The 19,816-nt window shown below is 45.4% G+C and overlaps 1 protein-coding gene across 2 annotated transcripts in view; it reads right to left on the reverse strand.

Moving 5' to 3' along the window:
- Positions 1 to 19,816, reverse strand: part of WDR33 (WD repeat domain 33) — a 64,103-nt gene that overhangs the window by 16,676 nt on the left and 27,611 nt on the right. The window contains exon 8 of one of the 2 annotated variants that reach the window (XM_026041591.1): positions 157 to 283. In XM_026041591.1, coding sequence (XP_025897376.1) covers positions 157 to 283 — 127 coding nt within the window. Of the gene's footprint in view, positions 1 to 156; positions 284 to 16,903; positions 16,949 to 19,816 lie in introns of those variants that run through there. The other variant, XM_026041594.1, reaches the window with a different exon arrangement.

Genomic DNA, 19,816 nt, shown 5'->3' on the forward strand with positions numbered 1-19,816 from the left:
CTCGTGCAGTTAAAGCACCAGTTCTGCACTTGAGATAACTGTGTGAAATTGAAGAGATGAGAGGTAGAAGCTGGAAAGAGAGTTAAAAAAATAAAGAAGTTCTCATGAAGTTATCTCATATTTGAGAAGGATAAAGTCTCTGGGTCGAGAACTTACAGTGTGGCAAGGCTCTGGCCAGTCTTTGGGTCCCAGAACTTTATGGGCTGCTGGCTGTCTTTACTTCCCGAGACAACCAATCCCTTCGTTGGATGCCAGTCAACACACTTCACGTCTGCTCCATGTCCTGGTAAAAGCATAAACATTATTCATTTAGACATTTCACAGAGAGTGAAAAGACACTGAAACACTCCTCAGCACCATCACGTAAACCTGGATGAAAARCAGCACAGAGCACAAATCAAGCAGAGTAAAAATTCCCTCAAATTATTTAAACTGCACTCCTTCCCAATAATCCCTGGAGGTATCTGCTCTTTGCACTTCATCCTCATACACCAGGCTCACTTCACCTAAATAAAAATTCTTTAAGATGTTGCTGCTGAAAGTCGTACTCATTTAAGATTTGGCCCTACACTATTATACACTATTTTAAACATGCACCAATGGAGTCTTGAGGTGTTGAGAGAAAATACGCCCTTACAGCTTCATTTTATATGAAGTATTTTTTAAATAGAAGATAAATATGTATTTTTATCCTCAGCCTTTCACTACTACCTTTTTGCTGTACTGTCAGAAAAGAAGTAGAGAAATTAAATCACGAACCCCCAAATTAAATTGGCATGTGATGAGAAGCAACCTTAGGTGACGCCACCTCTCAYCAGGTCAAAAAGATTCAGCTTTTCATAACAGAGAGGAGGAGTTAGGAGAAGAAAACTCTCACAATATTCCCCATTTCGAAAGGCTGACTGACCTTGCTAGAGAATCTGTGTTGCTCAGATAATCTAAAAAAATCTGTCACAAAGAAAGGCTCATTTCTGCTATACAACAAAGCGGGGAACTTCTGAACTGGAACATAGGGATTAAGGACAGAGAAGAAATAACGGATGACAATTTCCTTCTCCAGTATCTCTCCACAACAGCCCACTTCACTGGAAAGCCAAGAGGAGCAGTGAATGCCAGGAACAAGACAGCACGTAGAAAACAACTAAAATAAGCTAAAGAAAAAGCAAGATGCAAAAGCAAGGGCTGCCTAAAACACAGAGACGCTAACGTCATGGAGTGGTATGGGGAAACRGTGGGATGTCCCCAAGACAAACAGTTCCCATCAGGGTCAGACAGCTCCTACAGGAACCACTYTATTCTCAGGTGGAACCTGCAGCTTCAAGCAGCACAAACTTCCTTAATATATTCCTAAATTTAACAAGTCATTAAAAATCGGTGAAATTTCCCTGAGGTTGTAGAAAAATCAAATCAGGACCACCAACCAAAGCAGCAGCTAAACACTTACAGCTCCTCCAAACGAGTGCAGCTTCCTCCCTCCACGAGGGTTACAGCCGGGCAGACGGGAGAGGTGCCCGGCCCCACAAGAAAGGACCACAACCTTGGTGAGCCCTTGGAGAGCAACTGCAGCCACGGGCGCTACGTGAGAAGGAAGGCACCTCTCCCCCTCTCACGGCAGGCAGGATCTGTGAGGGATGATGAGGATCTGCGACCTCCGGATGGGCAGGATCTGTGAAGTTGCTGAGCCTCCAAACGTGCTCACACGTTACCCTTCCAGCAGCCTTAGTATGACCAAGCCCTCCGAGATGCATCTTCCCCTGCTCTCGCGCTCTCTCCGCTTCTTCTGAAGCAGAAAGAAGTGCGAGGTGCTGGATGTGCTCTCAGACCACGACTCGGCTGCAGCAGGCAGCTGAACGCAAAGCAAGTCTGGTTCCTGAACGCTCCTTTGGGAGGAACAGCAGGAAAGCAGGAAAAGGGAAAACTGCTCCACCTCAACACGGAAAGGTAACGYCATGCCTGCAGGTTTCCAACAGACGATATTCTGCAGGTACTCATCAATCTTGCAGTCCCTGGGGAAAGTCAGAGGAGTTTAATTCAGGGCCCTTGCAGAGAGAGGTTCTGCTAGGGGCAATAACTGGTTGAATCATATTCAAAGAAATGTTATGATAGATATGAAAAAAAAATAAATAAATAAAACCCATCAAAAACACAAAAACTGCTCAGACAGCTGGGAATTAGGTTGACCTTGTTGGCCCTGCCCAGAGGCTCAGCGATACAAAGCCACGCTGCTCGAGCAGCAGGAGCACATCCCGCAGGGTCACGCTGCCGGAAGGTCATCTCCAATAAGAGCTCCCTCTGTGCAAAACCTGACACAGGCTTTGCTGTGGAGCTCTAACCAGAGTTAAAMTATCCCAAAGGGAATCTCGAGGGGAAAAAGGTTGAGTCCAGGCAAACCAGCCCAGAATCAGAGCCATAGTCTCCAAGAGACCAATGGGAGCAGCCATCCTGTAAAAAACCTTCATAAAGGGAGGCATGGAGGCTGACAGCACAAGACCAGCACGCTTCTCAAACGGCTGTGCTGATATTGAGCACACACTAAAACCACCAAACAGGTGAATCAGAGCACTAAACGGCAGCCCAAAGATGCCAGGACACTCAGAATCTCTCATCCGAGCATGACGATCAGTGCTTATCCTCAGGCTTGGGATTATCATCACCATCTTCAAATTTGATCTGAGGAGCAATAATAGACTCATAAGATTGACCTTCACACCGAGAGATAACTGGAGTCTTCTGCAGGGAGCAATCCCACAGCCAGCGCGCTGGGGACCACRGGGAAGCTGTGGGACAAGCGGGAAGCTCTGCTGGCGGCGGCTCCCTCAGCACAGCCACGCCGCCCTCGGGGACAGGCCCGCTCCCAAGGGGACCCTCGTGCAGACTCAGCCAGAGCTGCCCTGCGGGGCTGGGCTCTCCTGCAGCAAAGCAGAGAAAGCCGCTGCAACAGGCGTGCAGTGAATGGGTCACTCCTAAGGGAAGGACTCAGCAGGACAGTGGCAGTCTGAAAAGGCCAAGGAGGAAGAGTCTAATTCACAACAATCACCTGAGAATCTTGAGCAGTATTAGCTAACCAGATTAAAAGCTACAAATAAAAACCAGCAAGTAACATCATATATTGCTTTTTTTTCCTTCCTACCGATAAGGAGACCTATATCCTACTGTCTGTATTGACACAGATGATACAGAAAATGAATGTAAGATAGAGCTCCAGAGAGGAAAGAAGGCAGGTTGCTCTCAACTCTCTGTTCGAGCTCTAGGCTTGGCAACGGGACCCAGCCCCAGCGCAGGACCCTGCCACCAGGCACCACGTTGCCGCGGCTGGTGCAAGGCTGCAGGTCGCGCTGCTGCTCCGCTGGCGCGGGACAGCTTTGGCTCGCTGCGGATGGCAGGGGCGCTGCGAGCGGAGCGGAGCGGAGGGGAGAGCGGCCACTGCCCCGCGTCCGTCCGGGCTGCCTCGCGCTCCGCTCCTCAGGGGCACGCTGCAAGAACAAAGCGGTCGGAGCACGAGCGCTGCGCGGAAGTCACGGAACGAAGGGCCTCAAAATAAACTGGGATGATAAGGGACCACAGATCAAGAATTTTGATCATTTCATCTCATTTAAAGTCGTGACGAATCAGTGCATGAGCATAAACCAATATAAAAATACTTTTCAACTTTGTTATCTTTTAGAATACTGCGTTAAAAATACAAGGAAAAATAAGCATAAAAGGATTCATTTAAAAGTTCAGGCATAAAAGAAGTATTTCTCTAATAATACTTTTCATAAAGGTAAAAACTTACTGGCCGGAGTGACTGTATCACAACCCAATTAACTGCTAAAATGCTGTTTGTTAAATACATCCCCAGGCAATCTACGTGAACAGCTGATCTTTAAAGACACGAGAGCAATTCTGGCTGCAGAGGTATAACGAGCTGTATGTCGATTATGTGTTTGATCAACTCCAGCAGAGCACCGGTACGAAAAAATACACGGAAATGGAAGACTTGTTTTTCTCATATTCTGTAATTCTTGCATATATGACTTAATATAATCTATCCTATTCAACAGCATTGAAGTGTCTGCCTTTTATTACTGCCTATAGCTTCTCTACATATTTTATAATGCAACTGTGTGTAACCTATGGCTTATATTAGGTCTACTCCTGTAGCCAGTACTCTCTTTTTCCTCCCAGGAGGGAGGAAGAAGAGACCTGCAAAGCACAGAGCCCGGAGCACTGCCGGCTCCCGCAGAGCCCTCGGGCTCTGCTGCCGGCTCCCACTGCTAGCTACGCTGGATTATTTTCCCAGGTCTATCCTTAAGGAAGACTTCTACAATTGTATCGGATGCATCCCCTCCCCTCTAACAATTCATTGGTTCTAAGCAAAGCTTGTTCAGGAACTAAATCCCTCCTATTTACCTGAAACACAGATATGACTCGCAGGTACAGCTTCAATAACACTGACGAGGTTAGMAGCAAAGGATAAATTATTTCCCATAATCCAGGGTCTTTATCCTGCTACTTTATGCGGACTATTTGTCTCTAAAAAGTTGTTCTACAGGCTCATTTGCTTCCCCATCCCCACTCCGAGCGGACCCTGCAGAATCCCTCCTTCTGCACATACACGGCAAGCGTATGTATAAGTTGTGTGTGCATATATACACTACACACAGCATATACAGTAYAGTATATACACAGTATAGTGTATATATAAGTGGTTCTATGGGCTCATTTGCTTTCCCTGTCCCCCCAGTCAGAGCGGACCCTGCAGAATCCCTCCTCCTGCACATACACAGCACAGGCTTTTTCCTTTCAGCAGCATTCAGGATCTTGATGAGAAATAAGTTATGGGAAAAGKTTTTTTTCACCCCCAGAGGATTAAAAACCACAGCCTCCAAAATACTTTCAGACCTGTGCCTCCTAAAATCCAGTTTTGTTGGTTTTCCTTAATTTGCTCATAGGTTCCTTTTCTAGCTCTCTGCTGGAGGATTATTAAACACAGTACCTGGTGAGAGAGCTAGAGGTTTCACCTGTGGGAAAGTCTCCTGTACCATCGTTACTATTTCACATGAGCACATAACACAATAAAGCCGTGTTTACAAACCCCGTTTTTAACAGCTCCATACTCATGCTGCCTTTTCTTCCCAGCCAAAAGCTGTTAAAACAGGTGGGTACCTTCCTTTGTGTTTATCAACTGTGAAATCAGGAGATAAAACACATGAGCAAATGCTAATGAAATAGGTGTAGTAATCAAACTCATAAGAGAAACAAAGCTGCTATGAAAATGTGTTTCCATGAACAAGTTTAAAATCTTGCTCTAGTCCTAATTTTACAACAGGACTTTCACACTCAGCAAATAGTTGGGATCCCAGAAAAATACAAAACTGTAGCAAAGAAAGTTTGAACTTAATACTAGTTGTATGCTAATATTATTATTAAAAAGAATCATGAAAAAAAAAAAGATATATTAAATGTAATTACCAGCAACAGTACGCAGGTACCTGCATTCTTTACATCTGAAATTTGTTGATGTTTTCTGTAAGAGTTTACAGAGAAGAGGARAAACATTCAGCTGGGTCTTTGTCTATGTGGGACTGAGTCATGCAGGGTTCAGCCCTGAAAACTAGGTAACATTTTGGACGTAACTCCRCACTTAAGTAGTTCTTTCATGAGGCTACTCACATGCTAAGCTTAAGGGAACGTGTAAATTCCTGAGTGCATTGACGGCYGAAGGCTGAGCAGCTTCCACGCTCGAACTGCTTTGCACGGAAACAGAAGCGACACCCCTGCAAGTGTCTCCCGCTTCCCACCTGCGCTGCCCAGGYGGGTATCACGGACCTGTTTGTGCTGGAATCCACACTCTGAAGGCACCCTGCAGCTCAGGGAGCTTTTCCGAACTGCTCGGCTCGCTCTGGGCACCCTCACTGCCCGTGCGGCCGGGCTCTCGCCTGCACGAGCCACACAGAGCCAAGAGCAGCTCAAGCGCAGGCTGCAACCGCACCAGGAATAAAGGGAACGACCGSCGGCACGCAGGGCAGCCCAACATTTTCCTTGAAATGGGAACTACCAGCAGAGCAACGACGTACACGCTGCAGCACTTATAATCAAAGAGATGGTTAAGCCGTATGCAGACTGATCAAAGACAACAACTTGGCAATACCAAGTTATTTTAGTATTTAAAAATACTATATAATATCTATATAGGTATTTGCACTCATTCAGACTAATCCGCGTCCCAGCTTTCTAGCTTACTAAGCTTCGCACTGTCATTTTACATAGTTATCAACAACAAAAAACTCTGTGCATAACAAGGTGCATCTCTAGCACAGGGAGTCTTTAAGCAGCAGCGTAATGCTTAGTGCAACACAGGAAACATTATTCCAACAGAGCAATTCTTCCAAAGCTTAATTGGGAAGCGCTCGGGAGGCAGCTGGGGAGAAGAGAGAGGAGGAGGAGGAGGGCGACAGAGCCCAGCGGGGGAAGCTGGAGCGGATCACGGCTGCTCTACGCCTGCTCCTGGGCCCATCTGCAAGGCAGCTGATGCCAAGCACAAAGTCACGTTTCCACCACAATTTAGGTTGTTCGGACCTAAATTTTGAGAAGGAGGCTGGACTCTACTTAGGCACCTTGCGTTTCTCACAAAATCTTCACAAGAGTTTAAGGGGGATTTTAAAAAACACAAAAGGCAGAACATCCTATTTTTTTGGCTCATTACTTTATAGATATTCTGTGTTCTCTCTMTATATAAAATATATAATATATAGATAAAATATATAAATATAATATATATATCTAAATATGTATCTCTCTATATAGATACATATCTAAAATATATAATACATAGATATTTTASATATTCTTTCCTGTTCAAAAACTATGTAGCCTACTTTGAAAGCAGCAAGACACTTGCTATACACTCATATTTACAATAGTATTTACATTTAATGATATTAATCTTACATAAGAAACATTAAAAAGCAAACAATTTTAAGAAAAAAAGATTCCCTGCTTCACAACAGGACCAGCTCATAGGAGCCGAGACCCCTCCTCAGAGAGGATCCCGCAGCTTCCCGGGCTCGGCCTCGGCCCCTTCCTCTCCAGCCCCTGGMTCTGAACGGCTGCTGCTGCTGCAGTTCATCCCGTTTGCCGCCCTGGGCTCCATTCCCAGGCGCCTGTCTCTAGCCCAACGTGACACTATGGTCATTAGGCACCGGCACATAAATAAAGGGCAGAGAAGGGCTAGGGCGCGGAACAGAGCACCTGCAGATCCCCACGGGAGACAAAAGCACCRCCTTATAAAAAGGAAAATTCGGTGATTTTTGTCAACCGTGAGCTCGCAGTCTCCACAGACTCGCAGCTTTATAGCCGGGTGTGCAATGAGCTTGCTCACCGCAGGCAGCACGCGCACTTATGAAAACAAAACCAAGGCTGTGGATTACSGTGAGTGCGGTCCAAGCCTGCAGGCTGCACCTGAGCCGGGCTTGGGGAGGCTGCTCGAGCCCAGGACACCTCTGCTCCGAGCAGAAGGGCCAAGGAGCTCGCACCAAAACGCGTTATCCACCCGTTGTTTGCGCTTGCATTTTATCAAACAAGAAGGAAAGAAGCGATGTTTATAAAACCGAATTTAAGCTCCTAATAAGGCATGTGGTTTTAAGATGCACTGATCCTAGAGCAGCTTCAGAGAGGTTTTTAAACAGATACTTGAAGTAGTTTCAACCATTAATGCAAAGAAGAAATGTCCAAAATATGTGATTGTTTTAGACATACATTTAACCCGAAGCTGCCACAGAAAGCTCGAAGCATCCTAAAATTTAGTAGGGCAATTTAGCAAAAGGAGGGGAAAAGGAAGGAAACCGGTGAACGCTGAAGAACTTAGTCCCAGCTCGCCTCAAGAGCCGTGCTCTGGCTATGCTTAGGTCAAGAAGAGAGTAGGATCAGAACACTTAGCTCCCTAAAGCACACGTAGGAGGAGGGATGACATATCAAAACAAAACCCAAGAAACGCCTTCTGCAAAAGCTATGGAGAAGCTTCCATCACCGTTTTCATTGCTACTCTTAGCATCTCATTAGGTGTTTATTTAAGCTCTCAGGTGATTATGGCTAYGTGCTTTTTTCTTGCAAGTCTAAATTCCTAGTTGGGAGTTTAATCAAAGCTTCAAATCCCTATCTGGTCACATGAGCAGACATCCCACACAGCGAGGTGCTAAGACCTAAGAACACATTTTTTTTTTTTCTGGATAAGAGCAAAATTAGTAACACGAAGAAGTTTCAGGGACTGTTTTCCTTCTACATAATGGGATACATTTTCGCTCCTAAAGTACCCCCCCACACACACACACATAAACACTTTGTTTGCAATAAAACCAGCCAAAGCAGAGGGACTACCAAGATCTCTTGGCGAGTTTCGTCTTCCTTGCTTAGGAGAAGAGGTTTCAAGGAGTTCATGGTTCCGACTACAAGGCAGGAGCCTACTTTTAAATATCCCATTGAGAGAAGTGGCAGTATCAACGCTCTCCCCCACCGGGCAAGTGAAGTTCTTTCACAAGAAGCCACACTGATGTTGCCAGTCACAAGGGAATTACGCTTTTTCAAGTATTTTTTTTTCACTTGAAGGGACAARAGATTGACAGGAAAATTCTATTCCCCTTTATCAAAGTGCAAAGCCAGACGAGGTATTTCTGATAGCCAGTTCACTGGCACAGAACAAGCCCATTATTTTACGTCTGGGAAGGGTAAATGGAGGAATACGGAAGACAGGAGAGCGATTTTCTGGTGTTAGGACAAGCGCAGCGTGAGCACCGGAGACGCAGAGAAGGGCAGGGGCAGCAGGGAGACAAACCGCGTGCTTGCTAGGAAGGGATCCGCTTGCACGCGGCGAGGCGAGGTGTCCGAGCGACCCACGGAGAGGCGCCGGGACGGAGCCTGTTCCCTGCCTCCCAGCAGGGCAGCAGGGCACACACTGGGCCCGGGCGCTGGGGCCGCGCTGCTTCTGCGCAGTGACAAAGCTGCACGGCACGCACAGCACCGCAGCGATGCAGCTGCACGGCACGCGCAGCACCGCAGCACCCGCACGGCACGCACAGCACCGCAGCGCAGCACCCACACAGCACGCACAGCACCGCAACGCAGCACCCACACGGCACGCACAGCACCGCAACGCAGCACCCACACAGCACGCACAGCACCACAGCACCCACACGGCACGCGTAGCACCGCAGCACCCACACGGCACGCACAGCAGCGCAGCACCCACACCCACACCGCACGTGCAGCACCGCAGCGCAGCACCCACACGGCACGCACAGCACCACACCGCAGCACCCGCACGGCACGCACAGCACCGCAACGCAGCACCCACACCGCACGCACAGCACCACAACGCAGCACCCACAGCACCGCAGCGCAGCACCCGCACGGCACGCACAGCACCGCAGCGCAGCACCCGCACCACACGCACAGCACCACAACGCAGCACCCACACGGCACGCACAGCACCGCAGCGCAGCACCCACACGGCACGCACAGCACCGCAGCGCAGCACCCACACGGCACGCACAGCACCGCAGCACCCGCACCACACGCACAGCACCGCAGCACCCGCACCACACGCACAGCACCGCAGCACTGCAGCTGCACCACACGCACAGCACCGCAGCGCCAGCACCTACACGGCACGCACAGCACTGCAGCACCAGCACCCACACGGCACGCACAGCACCGCAGCACCAGCACCCACACCACACGCACAGCACCGCAACGCCCGCACCACACGCACAGCACCCACACCACATGCACAGCACTGCAGCACCTGCACCGCACACACAGCACCGCAGCACTGCAGCTGCACCACACGCACGGCACCGCAGCGCCAGAGGGCTGCACAGCAACAGGGCAGGCCCAAAAACACACCCGGGGAGGCTACCAAGAAGGAAAACACAACAAAGATGTCACTGCATACAGTGGTTTAAAAAAACATCCAATTCAGAGCYGATATTTGGACTGATGGAAGAAATACAGCAAGATGAAAAATAATTACTTCTTTTGCTGCAGGAACAAAATGATGGCTTGAACACTGTTACAGAAACACGAGAGAGATGCTGCATTCCCCAAACGTTCATGAAGCTGCAAAGGGCACCTTAGTGCAGGACAGCAACAGGTGAGGGCTGGTTTAGCGCACGGCCCTTTTCAATTCTTGTACAACCAGTGCTCCTGCATCTTAATCTKCAGCCCCTTTCCACATCACCATCATATCACCTGTGGACTCTGTTCACTTTCCTGCCACCTACATATTGAAGAGCTTCCCCTACAGATTTAAAGGTAATATTGAAATATCTATTTAAATAGAAGAAATAAAAGGATCTGGATTTTAATCCTAAAAACAGGTCCTTATTCAGCAACTGTTTTGGATCATGTAATTTTTAAATATTTAAGACGCTCTCTAAAATACCAGGCACCCCTTGAAATCACTTTAAATACCACAGACCCAGGACTGGATCCTACMGTGAAACTTGTCACACGGGACCATACGAAGGGGAGAGGTAAAAAGACAGGCTTGAAAACTTAACAGAGGTTTTGTGCGACAAAACCTAACAAAGAAAGGGAGAGACCTCAACAGGAAGAATGGGATAAAGCAATCCAAGGAATACTTGAATACCTCACACATACCAAAACTGGGGTGGAAAACGGAGGACACATTCAAGATGACATTCACAGCTGTGAGAAACAGAAAGATCCAACAGGCTGCTGACAGTGCAGAGTTGGGTTGCAAACAAAAAACGCTGGTGACAATTGGTGGAAAATGCTGCTCAGGTCATTTACTAATGTCACAAACAAGTGTGAGCAAAACAAGCGGTACGTGATTTAAAGGGCAGATAATACTGTTTGCCCTTCACGCAGCTCAGCTGCAAAATGGGTTTCCTCTAACAACATATTAAAGGAATGCTCTCCGCCCCCAGGAACAGAAAAAAATTAAAATCTATCACACCATATTAAATAAGGAGGAACTGAGTGCTTGTTTGAATCCTATGCTTCTTGAAAGGATTGCAAGCCAGACTTTTTCCACTGAGGATTTCAAAGGAATTAAAAAATCAAAAAAGATACCTACTTTGTGACAAGCATTTAAGTGTGGTGTGTCCCTCCATGATGAAGTCTAGCYCCGAATCCATATTTGAACTTAGGGATGCTTGTGCAGTAGATTATAAACTCCAAAATAAGCAAAACAAAAAAAAAAAGATTTTGAGGTTTGCAAGGAAGCGCCGTCACAGAGTAACTAGACCTCCATATAAAATGCACGTTCCCATGAATTGGGAGTCTTAAAACATCCCTAATTTTCCAAATGAGAGCTGTCCAATTAAAGGATATTCAGCAATACCRTTAGTCGATAGCTCAGGAGGAAGGAGAGGGAAAGGAATCCTAACCTTGCTCAYGCAAAACTCAACGGCTGCGTTAAGAAATGGGGGCTCCAACCACCAAAACAGAAAATTCCTGCTACTGTAAGCATCTAAAAACAAGGCAAAACAATGAAAGCATTTATCACATGGATATGATTCAGAAAGATATCCTCCCTAAGGAATTTTTAGATTTCTTCTGATCTTTATCAATTTTTAAAGCTTTTAATGTTATTCTAGATACACATATATGGGAATGCAAAATACCCTTCCAGTCTCAGAAATACACAAACGAGCACGTACAATAAACTACAGAAAAGGATCCAAAAAAAGCAGCTAAAAGGAACTGCATTGGAAAAAATGGCACGTGCCCACAAATGAGCAGGATGAACAAGTAGGTTATGAACAAAAACGAGGGAGGAGCGAGCGGGAAGGGAAGACTGCTGTCCCGACCCACGCTGCCCACGTCACGCGTGGAAACAGCCCGGCCCTCGAGAGGGAAAACTGAATTCCTCTTGAGGAAATGGAACTTGAGCAAGTCAGGGACTGCGGGAGAGGCCTCGTTCCCCCTTGTGCAGACACATCTCCACACCCCGTCCCACTCTGACACTGACAGAGGTAGGGACCAAAAAAAAAAAAAACCAAAACAGAAGAACCAGAGTGTCGCAGAAGGCAAGAGCAYCCCTTCTGCTTCAGGCAGGGCCATGCAACACGAGCATGCCATGCCTTTGCTGCTGAAATAACCACCAAAGAAACTGAACAATAACAGGGTTTTTTTTGTTGTCAAACGATGCAGGAGAGCAGTTCTGCCACATTTTACATTTTAATTTTTAATATTCTGTTAATACAGCACTTCTGTATTTGGCAGCATCAAGGAGCATTTTTAACCTTAAAAAGAAAGGAAAAGGGCAGCTTTCGAGGCTATAAGGCCATGCCAAGGCTTCCCTTTCAGTGCAGGTTAATGCAGCCGCAGCCTGGGTACACGGAGCAGGCCCCCGCTGGCCTGGCCTCCGCCTGGCCGGCACAGCCGCGGGTGACGTCCCCGCTGCGGGCCTGCGCGGGGACCGCGCGCACCACGAGCTCCGCGCTGAGCAAACCCAACCGCGGCGCAGAAACACCCGCTCTGGCGGGGACGGATCCCTCAGCCCCGGCTTTGTCTGTGCTCCCCTCATCTGCCCACCACGGTGGCCCATCCAAGAGCAACCGGCTCCGGCCCTGCGCACGAGGCACTGCAGGGCTCACGCTCCTGCTGAGAGAGGGCTGCAGGGACAGCACCAGGAAGGACACACGGATTCTACACAAAATTGGGAGATAGAAAGCATTACTCCTGTCTTCGCATACTGAGGAACTCCAAGGTGATTATTTGTTAAATGAAAGCTCAATTTATCTATTGTACCATAGCATGAAAATCGGCTGCTCGGAGTGAATGAAGAGAAACCTTTGCAGGGAGGGAGGGAGGGATTTTCGGGAGGGCCGTGAAATTTACTYCTTTTCCCTACCAGATAATTTGGATGAATTCAAACAACATCTGGCACGTTCCTTAAACCAGCAGGATGGGCAGTTGCTGCCATGCAGTTGTTCAGTTCACAGCTACTGGCATCAAAGAGCCATGGGCTACTACACTAAATTGAAAAACRAATTTTCTTTCCATTGTTGCATCCTACCGTCAGTGCAAGAACTGCAAAGAGAAGGCAGAGCAGGAAAAAGAAGAGAGCATCGCTCCTGACAACCTCCTTGGTTAGTAAGAACAACATTAAATCCTAGGGTTTTTAATACAGAACTTTGCACAACATTTAATTCCTCTAAAATCCTCTAAAAATTAAATCTCCTGATTTAATTAGATTTAATTAAGTTCTTCATCTTAAAATATCACCACTACGATACTGTGATTTACATTAAATGCTTGCAAGATGTGCTGCTCTAACAAGTATCTCAGGCGTTTTGGAGGAAATCATATTTAATTCCTATTCTCTAGCTGCATCCTGACAACTTGCAAAAAAACCCTAAAACTAACTCAAATACCAAAAGCCTGTTTGAACAAAACCTATTACTTTAGTCACTAAACTGTTTTGCAAGGGTTTAAAAATAACTTGTGGTATTTCTTGCACATAATTTCCATGGAATAAAGCGTCCTGACTGGCATCCCCTTTGAGTTCCGATTGCGCTGGGCRTTCCCGCAGGGCTCTGCTCCGCGGGAGCCTCGCACGCGGCGGCTCCAGCGCCGGGCACACCCAGACACACGGAACAACGGCCACAGGCTTCACCCGGGCTGGTCAGGAACAGAGATCCTCCTGCTGCAGGCGCAGACTCAACTCCACAGAGCAAGTGCTCTTCGGGAGAACGTACATTGCGGGGAGAATTCCTCGGCACAGGGAARAGCACAGCACAGAGGGAGAAGCAAGTTCCATGGGAAGAAGCCTCCGTGTGTGCAGGATTAGTAGCATTTCTTTTTAAGCGGGAGTTATATSTCTACAATAACGGCCTGCAGAAAAGCACCTGCTATTTATTGCCCCTTTGTTCATGTTATTTAAATTCAACACTAGCATTAAAGTTGTCAATTCCATAAAATCCTGGTCTGAAATTGTARGCAAAGCCAATATATGTGCTATGGAAACAAATCTGATAGGCTCCTGTGGATTACAGGAACTTTTTTTTTTTTTTGCATTCCTTTGTCTGGAAACAAAGGAGAGTCACAAGAAGCTGGGGGCGGTGTGAAACCCTTCAAGCACCTACCTTTACCAAAGGCCTCCGATCTACAACTGGCGAGTCCAAACCCACTTAAGGAAAAAGCCAGCTAAGTGAGTTTGCCTTTTACATTCCYGCCCGTGACTCGCTGGGGATTGACAATTAGAGATGGAGAACTGCGATCTACAGATAGGCATCCCATCTGTGTTACCAGCACTCCTAACTGCTAGGTTTAGTGAACCAGGCAAGAGAATACTGATTTTGAGGAAGTGCATCTTGCCAGAGAGAGAACCTTACAGATYATTTGAAACAGGTGGGTGGAGTTCCTGCTAAAGGAAGCAGGATATTTTTGCAGCTGTGATGCTCTGAGAGCATAAAGCAGTATCTCTAGGAAAAAGATGACATCTTATTATCCAATTATATGAGCTGATCTAGAAGAGGCAAGTTTTGGAGTCCTTAAGATGGGCTGGTGTGGCTCCTCTGTGATTTTCCTCTAGATACATTCAGCTGTTATAATTGCATTAAYTCTTCCCATGAATCCTTAATAAATACAGAGGAGCAGAACACAGGCCTAAAAAGAATTCAGTTCTTCCTAGGCACAAGTAGCAAACACTTCAACCACTCAGCCAAACTTCAGACAGCAAAGCAGAGACATCTTGCTAAAATTTCAAACTTTCCCTTATGTTACATAGAAGTATGTCTGGTAAGTGTTCAAGCAGTATTTTCCACAAAAAAATCGTTCCTTCGTACTTATTATCTACAATTTAGAAAGGGAATTAGGCCCATTAGATTTGAAATGAATTGTTATTCTGTTTTAGACTCATCTGTAGAAAGAGGCAAGGAACCTTTCATTTTACCCAGATAACATTCCAATTCACTTTCTTTGGATTTGGGCTACTCCTTCAAAATCATAGAAGTCTTAAGAGAAAAACGGAAATATGAGCACAAACCTGTGTAGGATTTTTGAGTGTATAAAATATCATGTTTCGAGACAAACRACAAACTAAAGTTTTGTCTTACATTAAGATAATTCATGTTCTTAATACTACACTTCATACTGTGCAGTCCTCTATTATTATTCCAGAACATGAAAACACTCAATGTTTTATTTTAGGAAAAGGTCAGCCAGGACCTGGATCAATGCATTTAAGTGTTCATGTACAGCTATAAGAAGTTGATAACGTTCATTTCGGCTAGACATAAAGAATGCCGTTTGGCGACAGGCTGAGCCTGCCCATGGTGCCTCTATCAGAAGCCCAACCTCAGAAAGTGCACGTTCAAGAACAGTAACAACTAAGCAGAGGGACAAGGCTCTGCTTGTTCAGTTTAAGAAGGTAGTTTAAGTGACTTCTTTTTCTTCTACCAATATATCTGAACTGTGCATATGCTTTGGGACTTTATAGTTATACTTCAGGACTGTGGGGTTTAGAAACAGGCAAAGAAGCAGCAAGCCACATTAAGCCAATAAAATGTGCTGCCCACTGCCATCATGAAGGCTGAATACTCAGAGACGGGAAAAAAAAGGTATATATTTTTTACCTTATTKGTACTATGTGATCGGATGGGGCACCACAGATCCAGCCAGGCTGCTATCACATCTTCCATCCTCTTTACTGCCATTTTCATTGGTTGCAGGAGTACTCTAAGGGAGTACTTCAGCTTCAGTCATGTTTAAGGTAAACTGATAATCTCTGCGGATTATCGCTATCTCCAATCTATGCAACGATCAAACATTTATCAACTTTGGAAGAAGTTCCATTAACAAATCTTTCCAATCCAATCCACAGTGTGCATTTGCTCCAATCATGCTGAAAGCCGGGAGGAATAAGAACCAAACTAAAAAGCAATGCATTTTTGATAGTCAAGATCAGTTCCTTATATCATGTAGTCAGGTGAAGAGATGAAGATAATTAAAGCACTAAGATTTTTGTTCCTGAACCAAAACCCTCCACCCTGAGATAGACGAAGATCTGAACATTCAAAAGATGATGATCCCATAACATGTGAGGGGATAAAAAGGGAATTCAGTATCACWACATTTGAATAATTCTGGTTAGAAAGGACCTCAGATCTCCAGCCCAACCTCCTGTTCAGAGAGTCAGTGTTAAGATCAGACCAAGCTGTTCAGKGATTTATCTAGGGCAGTTTTGAAAACCACCAAGGACTAAGACTGTAAGATACGTGAATTTAAGTGAAGCTCACGCTGTGTTCCATCGCACCATTAAGAAAACTGCAAAGGAATTTGAAAACACCGCCTTCTACCACTCTTGAAAGAACGGCATCATCAATATGTTTTTTGTTGTTRGTTTTTTTTTCTGGATTACAGAAAGAGATTAATTGTATTTTTTCTTATTAGATCTGAAGTCCACCATAATATTTAGTTTATCACAGTGACATAGCTGGGGCATCAAAAAGAAGTCTGAATTCCAATTTCAGGGAAGATTTAAACAGTAAATCACCCATGAACCTCATTTATATATCAAATTGTGCTATTGTGTCTCTATATAAAAGGACTTAAATTTCTATTTTCAAAAGAAATTTCATCAATTCTACGTCAATCTCGGACAAMAGTTTTCCTCATGGTAAGTTTGACCAAAAAAAAATTTTTTTTTCCCACTGAGGTGAAAGATACCCATATTTTTTAATCATTYTGTATAACGACTACTAAAGCTAGAAAGAACCTCAACTTTTGATGGAAACTTAAGTTTTCAACAAGCAGTGTGCCCTGTATTAAATAAGGATGCTAAGGAAGTCTTGGYATGCAAATTCTCAACAAGAGAATAATAAATAAGTAATCAGAGTTATGTCCTTAAATTGCAGATGCTTAGACACAACAGTAGGGAATGGTGCCCAAAAGCAGGAGAAACATTTTTGTAGGAGAGAAGAGCGAGAGTTGAATCATCCTGCAGAGGACAGAAAAAAAAACCACCTATAAAGATAAGGTAAACATAAAACTATTTTACACATATGAAGACCTTTTTTTCTTCCTCAACGTATTTTGGAATAACAATAATCAGACTGAATACTGAGCTAATTCTCTTCCCTCGCCGCCCATTCATCTTGTCCTTTGCTCGAGGGCTGGAATAATTGCAGTTACACTACCACTTTATCAAGTGTTAATCACTTTGCTTTTTTGGAAAGACTGGAATGCAAATGCTCTGGGATGAAAGAAAACCRAATCTGATGAACTTTTAAGGATGTTTTTGTAACTCTGCAGTTTTGTCTTACACGCCAGTACAACTGGTCCRGGAGGCCGAGCTTCCTGGGAAGTTGAGGCATTTTAGTGCCTCAGCGTCTTTTAATTTTTAAAAGAGGTTTTAAAAGTTTCCTCCATGAAACAGGCCCTTGGTTCCACACTTCCAAATCAGAAGCCTGCAACACTACAAAAATCCCCGAAACGCAGCCAGAGCATTATTAGTCGCTAACGGAGCGATCCCAAGGCCGTGTGTCTGTGTAGGTGGGAACCCATGCTACATGTTCTCACGCACGGTGCACAGGCTTCCCACAGGCTCCCGAGTGCCTCCCCCGACCACAGGGGCACAGCCCCTTCCAGCTGCCCGAGCAAGTCCCTCTGCCTTCGTGGGTTAGTGCTCCGCAGGGGAAATTCTCCCAGTTTCTGCCATTTCATTCACATCTCCTTCTTACATTGCCACTCTCTTTCCTCAGTTGTGTCTCTGCTTATTTTATTAAGTTCTMACAGTTATGCAGCCTCCCTACTTTCTTATTTGCAATACTTCGCATCTCTAATGACCCTTTTCTTATGCTTTTTAGGGTTCCCTTTTTAACCGTTTCTCCCAGGCTGCCACACAACCCAGTTTTCTCTGACACTTGGACTCTGTTGCCTTCCTACAAATACAGCATGTGAGAGGAGCAGGACTGTGCTTCCCATGAGAAAGTAAGGAGTAAGGAAAGCAACAATGGAAGAAAGAAAGGAAGAAAGATCACTTTAATTTAGGCAAAACACTGGCACTCTGTCTGTGGATTTCCTACTGCCTGGCTTTCCACGTGAACTTGTAACTTCAGGTATCTGAACTGCAATGCTATTCACGTGGTAAAACTTGATGTGAAGTGTCCTGCTACTAAAACCAGAACATTACTCGGAGCTGAACATACCACTTCTGGGAAATAATGTGAGCAAGCAGAATTGAAACGGTGCAAAAGGAAATACCTTGAAATGGTGCAAAAGGAAAGATCAAATGCTTTGTACAAAAGCTTTTGAATATAGTGACGACCCAAAGCGTACAGAGAAGTGTCCTCTCAATCCCCACACACAAGAGAACTGTAGCCAGGAAGCTGGCATGGACTGCTCTGCTCCCAGGCACTGGCGGGCATCTATGCYCATCAGGAGTAAGGGGGGAGGGTTTTTTTCTTTTTTTTTTCTTTTTAAGAGTTTCAAATATTTACATAAATATTTAGAAATAACATACTTTGTAATTACATACTTTGTAATCATGTAGGAATTGGGAAGTCAGATGAAAGATGGGAGGATTCCATAATGAAACCAAGTGCCCAGTGACAAATATTTATCCACGAAAGATTTTATGGAAAGGACGAGTTATCATCGGCTGCAGACTGCTTCCCAGGAACGCTCCCTCACAGGCCTTTGCTTTCCACTCCCAGTCTTTGTGGTAGTGAAGCGAGATGCCAGACGCCAAAGTGAGCTTTCTTTGTTTTTGTTTGGGGACCTTCGTGCCAAAAGAGACTGGACTCTCCCAGTCTGATGGATTCTATAGTCCACCCTAACAAACTGCAAAATGACCGAGGCATTCTATGGGAGATATTTAAAGAATGTTTACAGACATTYACACTTGAAGCTTTTAGTGCTACCTGAATCCAGGAGAAGCACTAAGAAAGTCMCTGGGAAACCATATTTTGCTTGCTACCTTTTACTGGTGAAGCTGGAAATCATACACAGGACTTCMAACTCCGTCTCACCTATCACCTGAGAGGTTTCCTAACGAAAGCACACAGTGAATGCTAGCAGCACAATTCACGCTGTGGCAGGGACGTGGCGCATTCCGCTCCACACAAGGAGCGCCAACCCCAGCACCAAGCCTGCAAAAGGGCTCCTGCAGCACTGCAACAAGTGAACCCTGACAGCAGCTTCCGAGCAAGAGTCGGTTGAAATGTAAAGGGAAGAGAAAGAGCCAACAAGTTCACTAAAAACACCCCAACCGGCTCCTCAACATGACTAAAACCAGAGTCTGATGCACAAGCATCTTGAGTACCTCGCACCTCAAACGCCTCGGCTGCAGTTCACGCTCCCTCCCAACTTTGGTAATGGAAATGCACCAAGATCAAAGACCGAGAAAACAGGCGGCCACAGTAAAGCCATTAACAAAAAGGAGGATTTACTCCAATGAAGTACCAGCCATTTCAAAATAGTCTGTCCTTTTAAGCTCAAAAATTCAAAGACTTGCCTTCTCTAGATTGACATGTTTGGTGCGAGCCAACATCAGCCAGGTTTCATCTCCTCTTGGGCTTTGCTTTGAGGAAAAGTCCTTCTAATATTGTCATGTACAGATGCTTCAGAAGACTAAAAGACGTCGAATATACCTGAAATCCTCACAGCACAAAGAAACACGCCCATACAAAAACCTAATGATTTAAATACTACRTCTGCTCACAAGAAATACAACATGAGTGTATGTGTATTTCTTGAATTTGCAGGTCTTCCTCTCATACTGAAGCAAAGAAAACAATTGAAAAAAAATCTCATGCTAAAAGAGAGGGAAAAGGATGGCACTAAAATATTACTATTTTTTATTCTT

The sequence above is a fragment of the Nothoprocta perdicaria genome, unplaced genomic scaffold, assembly GCF_003342845.1.
Source record: "Nothoprocta perdicaria isolate Ctin4 unplaced genomic scaffold, notPer1 scaffold_289, whole genome shotgun sequence".
Taxonomy (NCBI): Eukaryota; Metazoa; Chordata; class Aves; order Tinamiformes; family Tinamidae; genus Nothoprocta; species Nothoprocta perdicaria.